Source organism: Enoplosus armatus, chromosome 17, assembly GCF_043641665.1.
Source record: "Enoplosus armatus isolate fEnoArm2 chromosome 17, fEnoArm2.hap1, whole genome shotgun sequence".
In the NCBI taxonomy this organism is placed as follows: domain Eukaryota; kingdom Metazoa; phylum Chordata; class Actinopteri; order Centrarchiformes; family Enoplosidae; genus Enoplosus; species Enoplosus armatus.
In genome coordinates this window covers 4,198,003-4,219,588 of record NC_092196.1, presented here as the reverse complement: position 1 = coordinate 4,219,588, position 21,586 = coordinate 4,198,003, and the positions used below count along the sequence as shown (strand labels likewise).

The 21,586-nt window shown below is 46.0% G+C and overlaps 2 protein-coding genes across 2 annotated transcripts; one reads left to right on the top strand and one right to left on the bottom strand.

The window, feature by feature from the left end:
• The first annotated feature begins 2,627 nt into the window (after positions 1-2,627).
• LOC139299784 (tetratricopeptide repeat protein 39A) lies at positions 2,628-13,837 on the top strand. Its single transcript, XM_070922684.1, has 18 exons — positions 2,628-2,749; positions 3,357-3,461; positions 3,913-4,044; positions 4,383-4,441; positions 5,277-5,344; positions 5,542-5,606; positions 6,229-6,328; positions 6,430-6,495; positions 6,591-6,699; positions 6,814-6,881; positions 8,652-8,711; positions 8,976-9,137; positions 9,257-9,348; positions 10,477-10,597; positions 10,698-10,809; positions 10,924-11,038; positions 11,514-11,630; positions 13,029-13,837. The coding sequence occupies exons 1-18, from the start codon at positions 2,715-2,717 to the stop codon at positions 13,135-13,137; spliced, it is 1,695 nt and encodes a 564-aa protein (XP_070778785.1). The 5' UTR covers positions 2,628-2,714; the 3' UTR covers positions 13,138-13,837.
• A 67-nt stretch (positions 13,838-13,904) lies between these two features.
• On the bottom strand, positions 13,905-15,854 carry gadd45gip1 (growth arrest and DNA-damage-inducible, gamma interacting protein 1). Its single transcript, XM_070923739.1, has 2 exons — positions 15,454-15,854; positions 13,905-14,445 (listed from the first exon to the last, which is right to left on the bottom strand). Exons 1-2 carry the CDS (start codon positions 15,852-15,854, stop codon positions 14,154-14,156), a joined length of 693 nt encoding a protein of 230 aa, XP_070779840.1. The 3' UTR covers positions 13,905-14,153.
• Between the last annotated feature and the right edge of the window lie 5,732 nt (positions 15,855-21,586).

Below are 21,586 nucleotides of genomic sequence, written 5' to 3'. Positions count from 1 at the left end.
TGTTGTTGCGGTGCCTGCAGAGATGAGAGGGCGTTTTCCTCGGGTTGATCCCCGCTCAGCACTGGTTGGGTCGGCATGTGACGGGCGGTCTCCGCGGAGCTTCACTTCGAAGCTGTTCGAGGAAGCAAAGCTCTCTCGGTGCGCTCTGCTACTCTGCTGCGCGGACGTTGAATATCACCATCAGCAGTCTGGAGATGGAGATCACTGCCAGCCTCTGTCCGTCAAACCTAATGACGACAACCAGCGCGGGAGGCTCCTCGTAGTCCAGCTGTACATCAAACCGAGAGACCAAGTTTGACACAGACTGCTGTAGAGCAGCAGTGACGCTTCCCGGGACTCCGCTCATAGTTTGCTGTAGTTTCGAGTCTGAGCTGCTGTGGCCTGAAAGCAGAATTTTTTCAAATGAACGATCAGTGGCTTTATAAAGGGTTGGCTCATTTAAAGAGACTCTTCAAACATTGAAAAGTCAACCCTTTTCAAACATTGAAAAGTCAACCCTTTTCAAACATTGAAAAGGGTTGACTTTTCAATGTTTGCCAAAAACAAAAAAATATCACCCCGCGGAAGCCTCAGCGGCCGCAGAGACGCCCCCCCTCGCTCTGTTTTCTCTGCCAGAAACCGTCTGTGGGGCGCAGCAGAGAAAAGCAGGCGGGATGGCGTTGGCCTGCGTGCGGACACAGACAGAGGAGCCGGTGGCGCACCAGAGGCCGAGCTCTGGTTCCTCCGGTGGCGCTCCAGGAAGTGATCGGCGTCAGAACATGGGAAGAACTCGCGCTGCATATTCATTATGTGAGCAGGCCTGTTTAAGGACCGCGAAGTGTTCCGCTCGACTGAGCGATGGTATATCCGGTCACGGGATCGGGCTCTAAACTGAAACTAAAGTCATGGCTGCTGACAATCGGCAGAAAATGACACAAGAGAAGTCAGAATCGGACATTAACAGTCTGAGCCGCCAGTGACTTTATGATGCCTTCAGGGACCCAGTGCGGTACAACTGCCGCTTTCAGAGTCCACTTGAAGTAAAATGTTTTTCACATTTGAAACTTGGCCCTCCTAATTCATCTCCAGTTGATCTTTCGTAAAACACAAATCTTGCGTTTTGCAGTCTGCACGGTGTGTTCGTGCAGAAGCCCTGAAAAGAGGAGGACTTGGAAGAAAGACGTCTGCTTCAGACAACAGACACCTCACAGGATGTCAGCACTTTGCATCTGATTTTCTCATTGAAGGCGTAGAATAGACACACATCACACGGAGGCTTCTACAAGAGCGAGTGAAGAACAGATCTGAATAAACGGAGCCCTGGACTTTCTCTCTGTCCAGTCGTCAGGAGATGTTCGTCACCTTTCTGTTGGCCTGCCTCTCTTCAGACAGGCTCCCGCACTGCTGTCGCCCCCCAAAATCACAATATTGTTCTGTCGAGGTGTTGCAGTGTTGTACTGACTTGTTTTGGTTAACAGTCCACAGCAGGCTTTGGTTTGGGCCTGAAGGCAGCTTAGGACTTCAATTTGTTGTTGCAAACATCAGATGAAATGGAGAAAACATACAGTTCATCCCACCTTCAAAAATGCACCAATGCAGCCGGAACACTGACAACACTTGTCAGTCAATAGTCTTGTTATACTTCACTGTACATACAGGGCAGCTACAGGTGGGCAGCCCTGCCGTCTGCATCTGGCCACAGGTTCTCACACCTGGGAAAGGATCTGATGCAACCCTGGCGGTCTCCTGCGGGTCTGCTCCGGGTCTGCTCCGGCATGCATTGCGTCCGTAGATCACGTTGGCTGGTGGTGATCAACTTTCCACCCCCACGAGGGGGAGGCGTGGAGCTGCAACCGTGCGAAGGCGAGGAGAGCAGCCGCCTCTGCCGCCACCGCCTCCATGTTGCACACACAAATGAGACGACAGCGCCCCCTGGTGGCTGTGCCCTGACACCACATGCGCACTGACCCCTCTTCCTTTAGAATCAGTAATACTTTATTGATCCCCTGGGGGGGGGGGGGGGGACTGTACAGTACCGGTGCTCCCATTCAAGAGTAAAAAGTAGCATAATTTAGAACTAAAGGTATGTACAAAATATAAAAATAAGAAATAGAAAATAAAAAATATACACATTTACAGTATTTAAGTGAACAATAAAGTAAAAAGATATATACAACAACAATGTATATGTATGTATGTGTTGCACTGAAACATTTCAGGATAAATAGTGAGGTAGTATATGTCTGACACTCAGAGGGAGGAGCCGCTCAGTATGTACACGTTTGTCTCCCAGTCGGTAAAGCCGCATCCTGCCAGACTTACCGGCCCCATCCATGTGTCACGTTATGCGGCCACAATGCTGAACAATCGGTCGCTGCTGCAGCGCAGGCCGTGCAGGGGGGCGCCTCACCGGGAGCAGCTCCTGCGATTCACGCCGTGTGAATGTGTGCGTGGCAGTGACGTCACGGAGGGAGGAGTCTGACGCGCCCCGTGCTGCGCTCACCGAAACTGTCGGACCCACACCGGCGGACGCGTGCCTTCACCCCGGAGTTGGATGACCGTCGGTAGCAGCTGGTGTCGCCTGAACGCTCAGTTTCCGCAGAGTGAAGTCGTGAATGCACCTTGATTATCCTCCCCCCCCCCCCGACTCTCCCTCTCCCTCTCCCCCTCGGTGAGCCCGTGAGTCCCGCTGAGGTCCTAACAGGTGTTGCGGTCACGCCGCCCGGAGAGGGAACATGTCCAATGGGGAAGACGCGAATGCTGCAGCGAAGTGAGTACAGGCAACTGGAAGCAGAAGTTTGACTCGTGTCCGTGAGGGTTCGGTGTCTCGGCCGGTGAGATCAGCGCGAAGTGTTAAAAACAACCAGCCCAGGAAATAGAAACGATAATCACGCACCCTCACCCCGCAGCAGGGCACGCGATTAAAGCGCGTTGCTCCTCGTTTCCTTGTCTTCTGTCAACGTTGTGGAGTCATCGAATCGCGGCCGATGGATTTAAAGTTTCGTCTCTGGTGGGAGGTGGAGGTGGGGGGGGTCGCTGCACCAGGAAGGAGTGGTTTTGCGTGTATTCCCCCCTCGGCACAGTAAGCAGGGTCTTGGCAAACAAAACAGCTGTTAACGCTCCGTTTTTCGCGATGATATGTGGGGACGCAACGTGCTGCAGCGTGTTGGTTCACTTCAAGCAAACTTCATGTTGCCCACAGCCGCGAACCTCTCACCTGGGCAACGCGGGGGGGGGGGGGGGGTCCTGTATTTACTGTTCATCAGTGCTGCTGCGGGGCGTTGCGTTCCCCTCTAACCCCCAGAGCGCACAGCTCAGTCTCAGTGTGCGTGCTTTTTAAAAATGCATTCTCATGTGTGTCCACGTTTGTGCTGCAGCTCCTCGCAGATGACCCTGAAAGAGTGCCTGGACGAGTGCATGGAGGCCTTGGACCTCTTCCTTAACAACCACTTCAATGAGAGCCTGGAGAGGCTGCGGCCACGGTAACCCAGTGATCCTGAGTCACGTTTGCCTCTGGGGAGGTTTTTAGCCGGCTGTTACTGTCTGACTTTTCAGGTTGTAGTGTGCTGTGTGCACACTCGCAAGGTGTCAGCAGTATTTGGCCTCGGGGTGATGTTGAGAGACTGCTGTGGTAGAGAGGCCGGCCCTGGTCGGCTTCAGCTCTCCAGGATATGAGGTGTTTGCTGAAGCTGACGCCCAAGGTCCAACCGATTCAACAGCCGACAGAATGGCAGCCCTTGCAAAATAAACACTATGCACAAGACGGGCTGGGACGGTAGAGGAGATAGGAAGAATAAAGAGAGCCAGATAGCCGCCCTTATCTTTTCTCAACAGGAAAATGTGCAGTTCATGCAGTAGCTATCCCTCTGACGTTACCTCTGCTTGCTCACAGTTGTACGATGTTGACCCCGCGACTCCGTGTTTCCCATGTAGAGTGAATGAGAGCATGTACCATGCTCTCATCTACGCCACAGTGCTGGAAATGCAGGCCATGATGACTTTCCAGCACGACGACATCAGCAATGCGGGAAATACCATGAAGAGTGCCCAGGAGGTCTGCCAGAGGTCAGGATGTCTCGTGAATGTAGATCACTGTCACCAGGTTTAGTCTTAAACGGACTGCGACTTTACTCATTTCATAGAAAAAGCACCTTACTTTACTCTCTTAAGTTCTGTCTGCCGCAGTCTGTGAGCCATAAATTCACATGAGAGCATTTACATGGCCTGTTTCTGACCACGCGACCAATTTGACTGTGTTTGCGTGAGAGAGGCCATTACAGCGGCTGCTAAGATATGGAAGACGGACACATAATTAGGGAATGATTGCTCAGAGAAGATGTGGTCAGCGGGAGGGGTGACCCAATATGTTGTTGTTGATCCTGAAAATGTGTTTGGCGTTTCAGGTTTCGGCACAAATCCCCAGGTTTGGCTTACAAGTCAGTAGGGGAATCCCTCACTGAAGGTAAAAGGCTTGAATGTCTCACTTCTTTTTTTCAAATCCGTCCAAAGAAACATGTGTAAATGTGTAATTTATGCTGTATTTTCCTTATTTCAATGAGAATAACAAGTATAATTGATAGTGTCCATTATGTCTTAAATCTAGTGTATTTGCAATGGAGTTTGGTAGGAAATTTGGTTAAAAGGTCAGTGCTAATTATCATAGTATTGTCAACATCTCCATATCCAACAGTAATTACTTTTTTTTTTTTCCCCCACTGACATTCAGCATCCAGAGAGAAAGCGGCTCTCTGAAGCTGTACATGCGCACAGCGGCGCTTTAAGCTAAATGCTAGCGTCAGCACGCTACCGTGCTCACAATGACGATACAAACCTATGGATGTTAGGCAGGTATAATGTTTAGTGTGTTAGCATGCTAACATTTGCCAATTAGCACTTAACTCAGTGTGATGGGAGTGTCATAGAGATTCATCCCATAGAGATATTTCAGTCTGGATCAAAGTGGTGGACTGACCAACTGACAGACCTGCTTTGCCATCCCTAGAGCCATGCGTGATGCCAAATTGACCAGATGCAAGATCTAGTGGTGTCCTTTTTGCAAATGTGTGTGTGTGTGCAAGTTCAGGAAGAGAAGGAGCGGCCTGTATATCCTTAAATCTACTTGTCAAATATGACACAATCAAGTGGAAGTCAAAAAAGAAGTCTGGAAGCTCTCGTCTGGTAGATCAACGTAACATCTGGGGCTGGATCCTCTGCTTTACTGCTTGTTGACTATGATCATTGTACACCATTTATTCATGTGTGTGTGTGTGTGTGTGTGTGTGTGTGTGTTTTTGCAGTGCAGCTCCACGCTGAAGTGTGTTATGCCGAGTGCCAACTCCAAAGAGCTGCTCTCACCTTCCTGCAGGTGCAGTAGGCTCATCCGCTTCTCGAACAGCGCACATCCCGACATGTCTGCATATCCTCCGTGTCCACACTGTCGCGTATCATTTAGAAAGTGTCCAGTGAATATATGGCATGAAAGTTCCGCTTATGTCGTCTCTAAGGAAGTCGAATGCGCGCACGTCAATTCATGAATAAAATGCTTTTTATTTTATTTTGCAGGATGAGAACATGGTGAGCTTTATCAAAGGAGGGATCAAAGTACGAAACAGTTACCTAATTTACAAGTAAGTAAAGAAAGAAAAGCGGGGCCTGTATTTAATGAGTGCCACTGATGTGTAATGTTAATGAGCAGTAAGGGTGTGTACATTACCTGCCTGTTAAATGTCCAAACTTTGTATGGTTTTTATTAAAGGGGCACGCCACAGATTTTACAAATTAAGTTCAGTTTACATGTCATTTTTTTTCCCCATTCTTTTTTTTTTTTTTTTTTTGAGGAAACTTAAAAATAACCCTGGTGATGTCAGAGTGATGTCATCGGGGTCATCTCAGTTTGGTTTGATTTGGAGACTCCAGATTTAATAACAGGAAGCCTCCGTTACAAACTGGGAGTGTGGAGTATGAGGCGGGGGAGGCTTAAAAAAAGAAAGAAGATGATGCTATTGCGTTGCATTATGGGAAATGTAGGGTTAGTAGTGTTTTTGGAGCTTGACCTATACAAGGATAAAAGTCAGGATATCTCTGTCTCTGCTGCGCAGATTTGAATCTGTATCGCCCAAGTTTCCTAACGTTAAATCGCTGGAGTGCCCCTTTTTAATGAAGTTTTTAGCTCATTACGCCGTACGGTATTAGGTTATTATGCTGAGCTGTGTTGTTAAACAATTGACAAAGTTGCCTTTTATCATCCAGAGAACTGCATACCCTCATAAAATCTCACAGCTGTCTCAAAGGACCCAGCCACGTTCACTTAGAGGGAGGAGTAGCGTTTGGAATAGGGGCGTTTAATCTGGTACGTCCCAAAATAATCTTTAAACACCATCGGTGGACTGTAATAATGTGTGTAATCATGCGTTTGTACCACGCAGTTCATCAGGTCTTCTTTATTTACAGACACTCTCTCTATTTCCTCCTCGGATACTCAAAGTTTTGGAGTTCGCGGGCTTCTCTGGAGACAAGGTTTGATATATATATATATATACGTGTCCTCCTTAATGCATTCACTCATTAACTGACACACTCATGCTTTTTCTACGCGTGCGGTCCTGTTGTAGGAATATGGTCTGTCCCTGCTGCGTGACGGTGCGACGGGGATGAATCTGCGCTCCATGCTGTGCGCTCTGCTGCTGCTCTGCTACTACACCTTTCTCACATTCATCCTAGGTAGAGTCAGATGATTCTGATTGGGTCCAAATCCGGTCTCTGAATTCCACACGTTATTCGCTCCTCGGAGGCTTCCTGTGTGATTTCAATCGTATGTCTGCTCTGTCCTCTCAGGGACGGGCGAGGGAGAGGTGGCTGAAGCTGAGGGGCTGCTGAAACCTTTCCGGCTCCGCTACCCGCGGGTGAGTGGCAATGAGGATCAACCGTTTACAGAATAAATCGCTTCCTAGGAAAAAAATACGGGGCCTTTCTGTCTGGTGATGAAGGTGTTAACCCTCATGTGGGCCATTCAGCTCCAAATGTGGCCTCACAGACCGATGCCACAAGCACAGCTACTCATTGCCTCTAACAAATGTATTTTCCAGAGACACTAGTCATCACTCAAACATATTTTTAGCTTTGAATGTAAGCAGTCGTTTTGGTTCGAGTATTGTGTTTTTAACAAAGGACGTGCAAAGTGCCTTTGGTGACCTTTTGACACCCCAGTTTGCGCTGTTGGCCAACAGCAAGCAGTCTTGACACTGCTGACCTCTTGAGGGTACGGAGAGTCAAAAGTGGAGGGTGCTATCGTAGCTTATTGGCTGAATGAAATTGTGACCGACTCGTGCTAGCAGCCGGTCTCCCGGCCGGCTACTGTACTTCGCTACGGTAGCTCGCCAACTAGCTTCTAGAACCAAATATTTTGCGAGGACACATGGATGAATTTAGCTGGTGTGACCGTGATCTTTAAGGGGAACAGCAATGATTTTACATTATTACTAGTCATGGTTCTGTGGTTGTAACAAAAAATGCAATTGAGTTGCATTATGGGAAACGTAGGATCCCGCGTTTTTTTGAAGCTTCACCCACACTAAACTAGATATCGCGGCCTCTGCTGCGTCTATTTTGACCGTTCTTTTTTTTTTTTAATGTGTCTCTCACGAGTGCCCCCACTTCATGGCAGCGCAATGATATATCACTGAAGTTTAGTTTAAAGTAGACATCGATTATATTGATCTCGCCAAAGTAATTGCTGAGATTACAGAACGTGGCGACATCGCAAAAAAAAAAAACCAGGCCAACTTCCTGGTACAACTTTGACCTTCCGTACTTGCCATTTCATTTTTATGCTCACGCGCAGTTTTCTTGATCAATGACTGCTTTGTTAAAAGTGGTTTAGATCATCTGGATGAACACCTGCTGCGTCTGGTCGCTCGACTGCTCGCTTTCTTGCCCCGTCTGAAATTTGTTTTAGCGATGGCGCCAGTGGTGAAAGTGAGTACAAAGTTGAAATGATGGCCCAAACTACAAAGATAAGATCCATGTAAGTCTGCAAAAAAAGATCAAGCAGAATGATCCTTTACTGCCAATGACTTCAGACTGTGGAATGTATAACATGTTGTTCTTTTAGTCCTCGTCTCTTCCCAGTTCCTCATTCAAACTTGTGTTCTCTTTCCTCTGACTGCCACCTGAACCTCTTCACGCCGTTGTCCTTTTAATCTACGTTCTCACCGCCATTGCGTCTCCCTGCATGTCAGCTCTTTCTGACAAATCCCTCCCCGCATTGTTTCTCTTTGTCACACACTCAGAACAATCCCCACCCAAGATACTCACTCCACCTTCCACTCACGCAGCCCCGCTCTGCGCCCTGAATCTTTCCCTCGCCTTGCGTGCACTCGCACACACCTGTTTGTGCTATCGCTCCACCCGACTCACATTCTCGTAAATTCACAATCCCAGCTTCCACTCCACCTTTTACCTACACGCCTGCCCATCCCAGAGAACAAACTCAAAGCTCTGACACAGTGTGTACCAAACCAAAATGGAAATGTCTCGCGTAAACACTGCCAAGAGTCAATTCTATGCAGTAGGGTTTGCTTGCAGATGGATGAGAGTTTAACACACAGTAGATTGACATGTAATGCTGAGCAACACTGGAGGCTGAAATGAATGCATGTTGTCTTCTGTGTCAGGGAGCGATATTCCTCTTCTTTGCCGGCAGGACTGAAGAGATCAAGGGAAACATTGATGAGGTACGTTTCATAAAATGTCTCAGGGGCATAGCTTGAAAGAATGACGACTAATATTTCATTTCCTGTACATTTAAAGTTTTAAATAGAGCGTTATCTTTTCACAAACATTGCAGAAGCATCAGTCATCTTTGTTACTGTAGTAATATTAATGACCCCTGAACTGCAGAAGACCAGCGCCCAGTGTTAATATTTGACACGCAGCTCACCTCAAACACAGCGTCCTTATTAATGTGCGTATGTGATGTAATGTCACTGTGCTGCCAGGCGGTGGCACTCTTTGAAGATGGCTGCAAGGCCCAGCAGGCGTGGAAGCAGTTCCACCACATGTGCTACTGGGAGCTGATGTGGTGCTTCACCTACAAGCGAGTGTGGAAGATGGCGTACTTCTACGCGGATCTGCTGAGCCAGGAGAGCCGCTGGTCCAAGGTACAAGAGCCCAGGACAGGCCAGAGGAGATGAGAATGAGCTGAAGGTGTGCGCTGATCTTGTCAAACACCTTGAGACTTAAAATGAGTGAATCCTGTCTTTGTGCTTCTCTCTGTTAGGCCATGTACGTTTACATGAAAGCTGCTTACCTCAGCATGCTGCCTAAAGATGAGGCCAGGCCGTTTGGGGAGGACGAGGTAGAGCTCTTTCGGTAGGCACACAACGCTGTCATTGTTCCACGTCTTATCTCAGGTGCACACTGCTGTTGTCTTTTAAAGGCTCACGATATACTTGCATTTTACCAATGTGTAGACAAGCCGCTGTGAGGCGAGGGGCATTGTTCACATGCTTGTCTGTGTACTTTGTGTGAACCCCGGAGGATTCAAAAAAAATAGCTGCTCTGGCGTCTAAACCTATCTGGCCAATGCTGCAGTGTCTTCTGGGAGAACACTGGAGGATTTTACCAAATTGTTAAAGATCCCCTTCAAGACGGGTTTTTAGACAAAATACTCTTTGCTTTGCTTCGAATAATAATTTGTGTCTGATGAAGTAGTTTCATTACCTCGTTAGAAATTCTTAATTCTCACGTTGCCTATTGGACCACGATGGGTTCATTCTGCGAAGCGAGGCTCAAGTCTCCGAATGAATGAATCAACAATATTAATATCAAATTAACAATAAGCAAAACATATTTTTGAGTGAGGGGAGACTTGAGATCACGGCAGAAATATCAGCAGCGGCTGACAGCCCTCTGCCATCGTAACATTGTGATGTAAAAACCAGTTTTCTCCTTGGAACCTAAATTTCAAAAAGGTCGGAGTCCAAGTTTGTCGCTTAATGCAAGGTGATCTGCCTCCTCACTGATCGATGTCTGCTCACGTCTGCTGACTGCCTTTCTTTTTTTCTTTTTTCATTCACTGGCATATCCTGCAGTGACATCACTATGACTAGTATTTGAAATATTTCTTTATAATGGGATGATCTGCTTAATGAGGCAGCTTATATTGAGGAAAAGTAAGGAAAGGCCGGGTGGGCAGGTGAGGATGGGCTGTGAATGGGCTCAAACGTGCAAGAAATAGTGAAAAAGAAAGTGTTTATAAAACCGTAAAACAACGATATCATTGGCCATCGCGATGTGGACATCGTCGTACGTCAGTTCGGTAGACATCGGCCGACACTAAGCGCCACCATTGCACGTTACACTGCCCCCAAGTGGCCAAAAATAAACAAATGCCGGTTTAAAAGCAAGTACATCAGAGGTTTTGGGGACTGTCTCACTAATTCAGAGCCCATGCCTGCTTTCCAAACGTGTCTTTATTATTTTCCTGCGTCTTTTTAGAAAAGTGCCCACCTTCAAGCAGAAGATAGCAGGGAAGTCTCCCCCGACTGAGAAGTTTGCTATCCGTAAAGCCAGACGCTACAAGGCGTCCTGCCCAACCAGGCTGCCAGTGCCAGTGCTGGTAAAGCTCCACACACACACACACACACACACACACACACGCATTGTGCAGTATGTTCGACTGGCAGAGCCTTCCTACAGCATTCACTGTGTCATTACAGGAGATGATGTACATGTGGAACGGTTTCAGTATGATCAGCAAACGCCCGGAGCTGACTGAAGGCATGTTGCAGACTTTGGTGGAAGCAGAGCGCACCCTGCTGGAGTCTCCTGGTAACTTGTCACGAACCACGTGCCACAACAAACCCCCCCCATCTCACCTAAAATATAACCGCAGACCAAATGAGCTCACTTGACACGTCTGTGCGTCTGCTCCCTCCCCCACAGAAAATCAGTATTCGGTGGACGACCGCTGTGTGATCCACATGCTGAAGGGTCTGTGTTTGAAGAACCAGGGTCTCCTCCAGGCTGCTGAGGAATGCTTCAACAGAGTGTTTTCCTGGTGAGCTCCAGTGGAATAAGACAAACTAGAAAAACACCATTTATCTTCTGTGAACAGACAAATATCAGCGTGTGTGCACTGATTCCCCAAGTCCAGTGCTTAGCTTTTGTCCAAATCTTAACCGCGCCCGTCATTCAGGGGCAGCTCCTAACTGGATGTAACTGGATTTAGGGGCAGCTCCTAATAGTTTAATATTTGCTTAGCGATAATGAAGCCCTCACAACTCACCCATCAAGTCTCTCGGTGTGAATGTTTACACAGCAGACTTCTCGACTCACTTAGGAGGTTTTCAAGTAGGTCTTGTGAGAAACTGTCTTCCTTCATATCAAAAGGTTTGTCACCTCTTATACAGTATTACAGTTCAGGGTTTTGACTTTACTAGCATGTGTAAAATGTACCTGTATGACACAGCTAACTCTCCTTCTTACTGTGTGTGTGTGTGTGTGTGTGTGTGTGTGTGTGTGTGTTTTCTCAGTGAAAAGAAGATCAGGTTTGACCACTACCTGGTGCCTAACTCTCTGGTGGAGCTCAGTCTGCTCTACATAGACCAAGGCAGAAGGGACGAGGCTATTAAACTACTGCACAAGGCCAAGTAAGTCACTCCTTCAGTAGCAGCCTCACTGATGCGTACAGACGTCTGCAGTCGGCCACTTCTATCCAGTAAGTTAGAATATGTCGTTTTCCTTCTTGTGCCCGTGGAATGTGTGCCTTTAACACGGAAACGCAGCGCTTTAATTGGAGTTGAAAAGGTGCTTGCACATCCAGCCTTTGGAGGCACCGGTTGTCCGCATTGGGTTATTGTGACGGTACAGATTTATATCTTGTAAGACATCAAACACTAAAAGTAATTCATGCTTGCAACTGCCTCTTGTGTCTTGTTTGGGCCCAACACTCAACACTTGACAGCTATAGTTACTGGCCCCTTTTCAAATTTTACATTACAAAACATATGATCAGCTTATAAAAACACAATACAAAAAAAATGGCATTGTACAGCTGCGGCACCTCGTCATGCATCGGTAATAATACTGGAATAATGTCAGGAAGAATCATAGACCCTTATTTGCTTTCTTGCAGATAGTTAGATGAAAAGCTTGACACCACTCTCATGCCTGTACAGCAAAGGTGAGGCTGCAGCCGGTTAGCGTAGCTTAGCATAAAGACAGGAAACGGGGGAACAGCCAGTCTGGCTCCGTCCAAAGGTAGCAACCCAACCAACGGCATCTTTCAGTTTCGTACGTATTGCAAACGAGCACGCTAAATAGTGAACCTTTGAGGGGCTAGTGGGCAGATTTTTGTTAGCTTTGGACAAAGCCAAGGGAGCCATTTCCCAATGTGTGCAGTCTTTTGCTAAGCTAAGCTAAGCTAACCAGCTGCTGGCTGTAGCTTCATATTAACAGACACAGACATGAGAATGGCATCTTCTCATCGAACTGTGCAAGAAAGCTCAGAACTGTATTTCCCAAAACATTGAACCATTTCTATAGAATGTTCTTTTTTTTTTAAACTACTACTGAAGTTGTGCATTAAATGAGTCAATATATATATAATATAATGTCCAAATATATTTCATGACAGGACTGTTAGGACAGGATAGTACTACTATGTAAAGGGGGTGTGCTCTGTGTATGTCCTCTACAGGACCACTAGAGGTCACTCTCTGCCTATTACATGTAGTTCCGACAGGCCGATCACTTTTATATTGAAGGTGACGGATGACAAACACCATATTTACTTCACATATTAGAATATCAACCCTCTGCTCCCATTGGATATCAGGCAAGTGGAGACTTCATTCACAAAAAACCCCCCCCAAAAAAACAAAATCTGAACAATAGCTTAAAATGTGCAAATAAAATGTCATCACCAGTGTTCTTGACAGTTTCCATGTAGGTGGTGTTGAGAGGCCTCCATCTTGGCCCTCAGTATGTAATATTTGATAAAAACACTTCTGTCCCACTCTAACCTTCTCTACCGTCTTGACTTGTAGACAAAACTACAAAGAATACTCGATGGAGTCTCGAACTCAGTTCAGGATTCACGCGGCTCTGGCCAAACTCAAGGCTGACCCCGGCGGGGAGGAGGAGACCCACCTGTAGGAAGACGTCTCCTCGCGCTGGACTCTGCGTTCCCCCCCCACGGTTATGGCTGTTTTGTTTTTAGCTCAATGCCCAGTTTTTAACCTATATTCAACATGTGAACGCTGGGTATTTTACCGCTGTGTTCAGGTCGACCTTTTCAGACACTTGTGTGTCACAGTCCACACTAACACATCGCTGGACAGAGGAAGATTTACAAGAGCCCGTCCTTCCCAGACTGGCATATGGACAATGTCTTTTATTGTTTACATTGAAATTTAAAGAACACTACGTTTTAATCAACAGTTGATTGAACACCGCTATAAATGTCTCATTTAAGAATTTATATGACTTAATGAAATGTATAGTAATCACTTTATTTTACTTTATTGAAAGACCTCCACATGGTTATTAAGGATAACAATGTTTTAATGGTGTTATGTTCGTGGTATTTCACATACAACCGCGACAAACATTGGATTACAAAATTGTTTTAAAGCACCTATTTTAGAAAATAGTTAGCTGGCCATAGAAAGCAGTGAGCCACAGTTGGCAGCCAGTATTCTGTGCGGTTGCAGTGGAGAAGAGGTGAAACAACTGTTTACTGCTGTTCTATCTTAGTGTGTTTTGAATCAGATTCAGTGTTCAGGCAGATCTGGACCAAGAACTTCCAAATATGTTCTGATTATTTTTGCATAAATAAATTCCACATATGAACGTCTGTGTTTTGTCTTAAAACCTTTGTTATCATGTAATTATTTATTTAAAGATATTTTAGACAGACTGCAGTATGTACACAGATTAATTTAATCCAGTGACAGATGAATACATACAGAGGTCATGAAAAAGGAACAAAATGGGGAAAATATGGCTGGGGTTCTGTTTAATCCTGGTCACTACAGATGCTGTCGGTAACAAAACAAGGACTAAACTGTTATTCAGATACTCTTCAACAACTGTCCCACTGAATTGCGTTACGCAGCACCCCTTCCATCATTATATATAGTTATTTATGTCTGAAATGACTCAGTCCAAGACTACGAGGCGGCAGCAGGAGGTGTGATGGGGGCCGCCGCCTGCTCCTCTTTCAGTCTGCGTTTCATTAGTTTCTTCTTCATCTTCTCTTCCTTTTCTATCTCGGCAACCATTTCCAAGAACTTGGGGCTGCGGGGGTCCACCCCGTAGCCAAAGCGCTCTCTGGCCTCAGCCAGCAACTTTGCACGGCGAGCTTTCTCCTCCTTCAGCTTTTGCTTGGTTTCACGCTTTTCTCTGCGCCAGTCCGCCACCATCTTGGGCATTTTGGCCATGTTAGCTGCGATGAGTTTCTCTCTGTGATGGAAATGGAAAAGATTCGTACAAGTCATATTAATGTGGTGCATGATGCATAGTTACAGTACAGTGAGATTCAGATTGTATCTCAGGAACTATTAGACGGATTGGGCATGACATTTGGTCCAGTTCATGTTCTTCACAGGGTGAATTGTAATACTGTCATGATCTCCAGACTCCTGCTCTTCCTGTGTTTATTTGGATTTCTTTTGGCTCCAATAAAAACATCAGAAATAGTATATAGCACACATCATATACACTATTATAAAATACCTATACACACTCAGTTATACACAAGTTCTGCTTGTTTATTTGATTATTTATATTTGACAGTGCAAATTAATCAACATTGGACCATCATTTGCACCCGTAATCACAGCAACTGTCACATACACAGAATGTATGGACGCACACAGACACAGTGCTGAAACAAGTAGCCGATTAGTCCATCAAAGGAAAAATTATTTAAAACTTTGTTTTGCTAACCAGGTAGCTGTTTAACTCATTCTTCAAGCAAAATCAACAAAAAAATAAAATAGTTAGGTCCTACACACATACATATACTAAATGTGCATGTTGACAGCCAATCTCTGTCCAGTTGCATCATGGGAAATCTAGGATCCAGCATTTTGGAGCTTGATCCTTACTTTAGACTACAAGTCAGGCTATCTCTGCTGCTCCAATGGCGACCGCCGTTTAAACCTAGCTCCTGTGAGTCCCCCAACTCAATGGAAGTGCAATACTAAATTGCAGAAGTAATTATTTCTTCTTTTTAAACCTTTTTTAACTGAAACTTCCTCAAAGGGCCCTGGCTTTAAACTACTGTTCTACTCAGTTTTGAGTAAAGTAACACTTTTTTGGGCGTGGGCGCCTAAAACATGATTAAATGAGTGTAGACTCGCCCTGAAATTCAGCGAATGACAGGAGTTCAACGCTGTTGATGAACCGAGACCCGACTACCTGTCCGATAATTGACGCACTGGCCTTAGCCACTGTAGCATTACTTACTTTGCCAACCGTTTTTCGGTCTCCTGCTTCTCCTTGGCCGCGACGTTCTTCAGCATCACCTCTAACGGAGGGTGCCACTCGTTTTCCTCCGCGATGATCTTGTCCAGCTGCTCGTGGCTGGGCCACAGCGAGGCCGGGTCGATGCCCGACGCTGAGCCGTACCGACCGAACACCTTCCTGTCATAGCGGGCCGTCTTCTGCCACTCCGGCGTCTTCTCGCTGTCCTTGTCGGGAATATACGGCTCGCGGAGGTTCAGCTTTAAAGGCCTCGGGTTGTAGGACGCTGTCTGCAACAGAAGCCCACTCGGACAGGTAGCAGAAAGGACAGTTTTCGAGGAGGAAATTCCCTTTAAAGTCCTACACAACGCTGCCGTCCTCCCGCACAACATGGAGGCCGCCATCTTTCTTCATCCAGGAGAAGGACCCGGAGGAGAGACAGAGGTGACTGCCGCTGTGCCTGTTTCATCGCGGCAGATGAGTCTTCCATGTCCTCTGGTATGTATAGTTTGAAATGGTTGTCTACAGTTAGGCCGGATTGTTGACTGAGCATTATGTTGCTGGGAAACGCAAGGCAATTTAATTAGATAGCACATTTCATTACAAAAAGGCACATCAAAAGACAATTCCATTACAAAAACAACAACAACAACAAAAGAAGTAGTGCTGAAACAATTCATCTGTGAGTCTGTTAGTTGACTGACAATGCTGACTTAACATATATTGTTAACTGCTCTCTATTTCCAGCTTCTCAAATATGTGGATTTGCTACTTTTCTCTCTTTTTTTTCTTTTCTATTTCACTGCAAAATTGAATGCAAACAATCAATATGAAGACTTCACTTGGTGCCTGGGGAATTGTGCTGGACAATTTTCACAGTTTTTATTGACATTTACAGGCGATTAATCGTAACGACAATTGGCCGATTCATCGATAAATACGTTAACGTTAGCTGCTGCTGTAGATGAGTGAAATGAGGTGAACACAGGAATAAAGGATGGGGAACGGTGCTTGAACTTCAAAGTTTTTAACGCAGTGTGGTTTGCTATGTTGCGGCAGTTTTAGAGTTTTTCATTTGAAGTATTTCATTCAATTGTACCGGGGAATTGTGATGGCCAAATGTCAAAAGGTTAAAAAAAAAAAATCACTTTAGAGGCGCTTGCAGTGGCTTTCAGGAGTTAAGTTCAGTAGTGTGTGTGTGTGTGTGTGTGTGTGTGTGGGGGGGGGGGGGGCTTGGACGTAGTTGTGAGCAGGTGGGCCGTAGCCAGGGCACCAGAGCAAGAAGGGGAGCTGAGACTCTTTTAGCACCTTCATTGAACATATAAGGACCACTGGCCAGGGGTATAGACCTCCTTTGATAAAGAGGATCTTTGTTTTAGCCTCCTTAGCTCCGCCTCCTCCTTCCTCTTTTTCGCAGCCTCCACCCTCGCTCAACTTCTATACTTGATTCCTCCTCAAGAAGCGGCGATAGAACAAATGGGGTTGCTCTGGAGTGCGGCACTTACAGACACAGATGTCACCGCTTTTGTGTCGTGGGAGCGCGCAGAGCTCTCCATCGTCATTAAAGATTTAGGGTTCCCATGGCAGGGGTAGCACTAGGCTGGAGGTGGGGGTGGGCATGACAGAGGCTTAATTTGGCTTAGGAGCGATCTGGTGCCAAGCCCGGGGCTTTAGGGATCACATCAACGTCAGTCACAGGCAAATAGGCTTGTTAGCAGTTAGACGATAAGGGGATGGTGGCAAGATGACAGGTCTATTTCTGAGTGAGTATGTGAGTAGGAGGGATGGGTGGTGTATTCATACATGTTTAGGGAAGTTATGTAGAACAGGCTCACCTGAATTGTGACTCTGTTGCCTCTTGAAATGGCATCTGTTTTGACAGACGCATTTCATTTGTATGGAGTGTGATGAGGTCGCTGCAGTGGTGCAGAGTATCTGCTGAGAGGTTCTGGTACTCTCTTGGTGGAACAAGCACAGCGCCACACTTCAGCTGCCAACGTTGGCTCAAATGTGCAAGACCACATCCGGTCACTTAAAGACAGGTCTCTCAGATGAGGTGAGCCTGCAGCACATGTTGGCACACAGTTCAGGTGTGTATCCTTGAGGGATAGAGTCTTACAGCTCAGCGTGGTAGATCATTTTTACAACAACGCGCCGCCTTCTGAGGTTTGGGGAAGCTCATGGCCACCAGAGTAGAGCTAGTGTTGCTACCTTGGGCTTGCTGAGATATAATACCAACCTGTACTTTTAGGGTCTGTGGTGCCAGGAATTGGAATAAGTTGCCTTTGAGCATTAAAATTATAGGTAACCGCCACAATTTTCAAAAGAAGGCATTTTAAAGAAAGGCTCTTGGAAGATTAAGCTTATCACTCCAGTTAAATGTAATGTATAATAATAAATGTAATTCTATAGATAGTTTACTTTTCGGATGTTTGACTGTGATTTTATTGGTGATGATGTAAATATTTATCATGTTTGTGGTTTGTTGGTAGTAGTACGTCACCTATGGCCACCTGGAAATGAGTCTTAGACTTTATTGTGCCATCTAGAGCTGAAATGATTAGTTGTTCAACTGGCAATCGATTAATTGTTTGAATTATTTTTTGGGTGAGAACATGCTTGCAGGCTGTTTTTAAATGTGAGGATCAGCTGCTTTTTTTTTTCTGTTTTACATCATTGTAAATGTAAATACCTTTTTGAATTTTAGACTGTTAGTCGAACAAATCGAGATGTTTAAAATCCCCCCCGAGCTCTGGGAACTTGTAAACAGCTTTTTTCCCCCTATTTTCTGACATTTTATCCACCATTGAATAATCCTTTAATGGAGAAAATGATGCATGAAAATAATGGTTAGTTGCCGCCCTAGTGTCACCCTCGACATTTTTGTAGTTGTGTGTGCTTTAATGCACTCCTTCTCATAATATAAACTAAAGACACCTAAAATAAATGCGTCATCAGTGGGCATCAATGTGGGGCATCCAATGAAATTTTAATGGCCTCCACATTCTTACAAACACATGCAAAATTCATGCTGAAAAACAGGAACTGTAGTCTCATGTCAGTGACCTTTGCCTCACTGCACCCATTTAATCCTGTTATTACAGTTCATGATTTTAGTGGTGCCCCCCTGCAGCTGTGGTTTAGGCACTTAAGTAGGATGCCATGCAGAAATTGGAGTTTTAGCTTTTGTGAACTTGGTAACTTGAACTGCACCAAAAAGTCTTGGGCGTATTTTTAATAAACTATTATGTGATAAATACCTATCTTACTTAATCAATAACCATCAATGCGTTTCCTTTGTAGTAATCCAATTTTTCTCCAAATATACGCTCACTCTCTCCCTCTCTCTGTCTCAAACACACACACACACACACACACACACACAGAGCCAAGGTTCGGTGTTGTCTTTCCTATGAAGCAATTTGCCGAGCCAGTGTTACTATTTGTTGACACAAAGAAGAAATCATAATAAATTGAGTCTAAATGAACCCCTCTTTTGTTGGCCTGAAACAATGACAGGGGTTTTACTCTGAAATCTTGGCACCAAGAATTAGATTTGTCAGCATTTCCCCAGAACAAGGGATGAGGACAAAGTCCAAATAAAAGAGAGCTGAGCCCCAAAATATCTCCATTTCCTGGTAATGACATCAGACTGTGGCTTTACTGCACAAACGAAGAGAAAAAAAAAAAGCCTCCTTGGTAAGACGAGTCCCCGCAGCGCTGGTGATAAATTACAGCTTTCACACAGAAATGAATAATCCAAAGGTAACTAATGTTGTCCTTGGCAACATGGATATAAATTTCCCTTAGATTACTTAAGCGTCCTCCTCAAACATGTAAACTCTGCACGTTTGTATGGCTTTACTGATTTCTCAATTTGTGGCTGCAAAAAGGCCCTCGTGCTCACAACAAAGCAATAAGGAGTGAAGTCATGTGCAGATTTTTTTTTTTTACTGAAGCCCAAGTCACGGCTGTGATCCCTCTAGCAGCTCTCTGCAGGCTGCTTTTTAAACACCCCAACCACCCCCCCACCCCCCCCACTAATGTTAAACTTGGACTTAGCCCAATTCAGAATTGCCAGCGTAAGCGCTCTTATGAAGGGGGCTGGGGTGGTGGGGTTTGGGTGGGGGTGGGGGGGGCTGATGTGTGTGCAAGGGAAAGCGGAGGGCAGAGGAGGATGGTGAGCTTTCAGCGGGGAGCAGCAGAGTATTTTACGGTAATGGATGTACCACATGGAGATCCAGTTAGTGATGCGTTTGGAGCGCGACGGGGGGTTTTGAGTTGGGGTGGTGCGGGGGCGGGGGTGTCTCGGTGCCCTGCTGCACTCTCCACTGACTTTGTGGAAAAACGCACGGGTGGCTGTGGCTTCCTGGAAGATTCATCCACCTGGGCGGAGGGGTGATGGAGGGACGAGGGGAGCGGAGCAGCGCAACCACCGGAGAGCTTTTATTTCTGCTCACTTTGCAGCAAAGAGTGCCGTAAAAATGGCCGGCTGGGGCTCCCCGGACTGCATTTCCTGCCACATAATGGCTGTAACATTTTAACTAAATTATCCTGCATCACAAATCTTTATATCTCGCGTTCATGTGAACACCTGAAGAGAAACACGTTCCTATAAACATACACACACACACGCTGGGTTTACATAAGGATTTGGCATTTGTTCCCGGTCTGTAATGGCCCCCGGATTCCCGCGGTAGTAAACAACTGTGCCACTCTCTGCCCATGATACATTAAGATTTTTTTTTCCCCGACAAATGATCAAATGGCCTTGGGAATTGAGCAGATTGCGGTTTATAAAAAAAATGCGCGTGTGCCCGATATGACAGATTTGTAAACAGCGACGACATCTCCAAAATGTTTAGTTATGATGGAGCTCGTCGTTTCTCCTTTCTCTTTGGGAGTCCTCTGGCCCGTGCAGTCCAGCCCAGGGTCCTAATGAGATGATGAATGGGAGCATACGGAGTGATGGAGGCTCTCGATCCACCAGTGACTGCTAATTTAAGGGGAGATTCATCAAATGTGGGCCTGCACCCCGATGCACCTTCATAAAACAGTGCCCGGGTCCAGTGAAGATGAATGGAGGTAATTATCAGCTCTACCTGTTCACAGCCATCTTCCCCTTCTCGACGGCTTCCTGGGGTTGCAGGGCTCGTAAATCTGTCTGCACGAAGAGCTGATGCTCAAATCAAATTCCTCTTTTTACTGATGGATCTCAATTGAGTCTGAAGTGAGAGATTATTCCACATTATACTAATGCACCAGCACTGTTGCTCTCGTCTGACACAAAATGCCTGAGTGCCGCACTGAATGTCTCATTCTGCACATTGGCACCAAATGATCTAATCACTCGGCTTTCTCCGCTGATACACTTGCTACTGCTATCACTTGGTCAACTGAGCTGTCGCTGTTTCCACTTCCAGTTGGCATTGTTGTAAAATGTCATTGGTTTCTATGAAATCTCCTGCCAGAAGCACTGAATATGCTTTCGTGCTGCCAAATGACCAGAGTACTGACCACTGATCGAGCAGTTAGGGATAATATGACAGAAACTTTTACATTGCCGGAGTTTCATTTCCATGTGGGCACAAACCTTTCGAGGTTTCTACCTCGGTGGGTGAAGGAGAGATGCTTTTGGCTCCGAAGAGCTCCTCCAGGTTCACCACAAAAACAACGCACAGGGTCTAAGGTCAAAACTGGCCGTTCGCCAAACCCCCTCTCCCCAACAATGATTGTCCGATCATAGACCCTATTGACGTAAACTGCAAACATTAGCATGTCCAGGTAACTATTCGTTCGTCAACTACATTAGTTTGTGGGGTCACAGGCCCCCTTCACAATCCTCTGTGGAGTATTTCCCCAGTGTGTGGAAGTCGGCCCTGGATGCTAGGAGACTTTAGGCTAACGTTAGTGGCTCCGTCCGGCTCTTTATTAGATTTGGGGAGGTTTACACTCAGCCAAAATTACGCGAGTTACGTTTGCCAAACAAATCAGCAAGTCCTCGTCGTAAAAGCCTTTCCTCTTGTAACGTTAACGATAAAGTCTATGGAAAACACGAACAAGTGCGTGAGCTAAGCAGCCAAGACACTGGAGAGACAAACCGGCAAGAAATTGCAAGAACAATGTGTTTCTTTAT

Bases quoted from the DNA above. Each gene is read 5' to 3' on its own strand.
- LOC139299784 (XM_070922684.1), top strand. From the start codon at position 2,715: ATGTCCAATGGGGAAGACGCGAATGCTGCAGCGAA. The intron at 6,700-6,813 runs GTAGAGTCAGAT...CTGTCCTCTCAG, and splicing joins CTTTCTCACATTCATCCTAG to GGACGGGCGAGGGAGAGGTG. The intron at 10,810-10,923 runs GTAACTTGTCAC...CCTCCCCCACAG, and splicing joins CACCCTGCTGGAGTCTCCTG to AAAATCAGTATTCGGTGGAC.
- gadd45gip1 (XM_070923739.1), bottom strand. From the start codon at position 15,854: ATGGCGGCCTCCATGTTGTGCGGGAGGACGGCAGCGTTGTGTAGGACT. The intron at 14,446-15,453 runs GTAAGTAATGCT...TTTCCATCACAG, and splicing joins ACCGAAAAACGGTTGGCAAA to AGAGAAACTCATCGCAGCTA.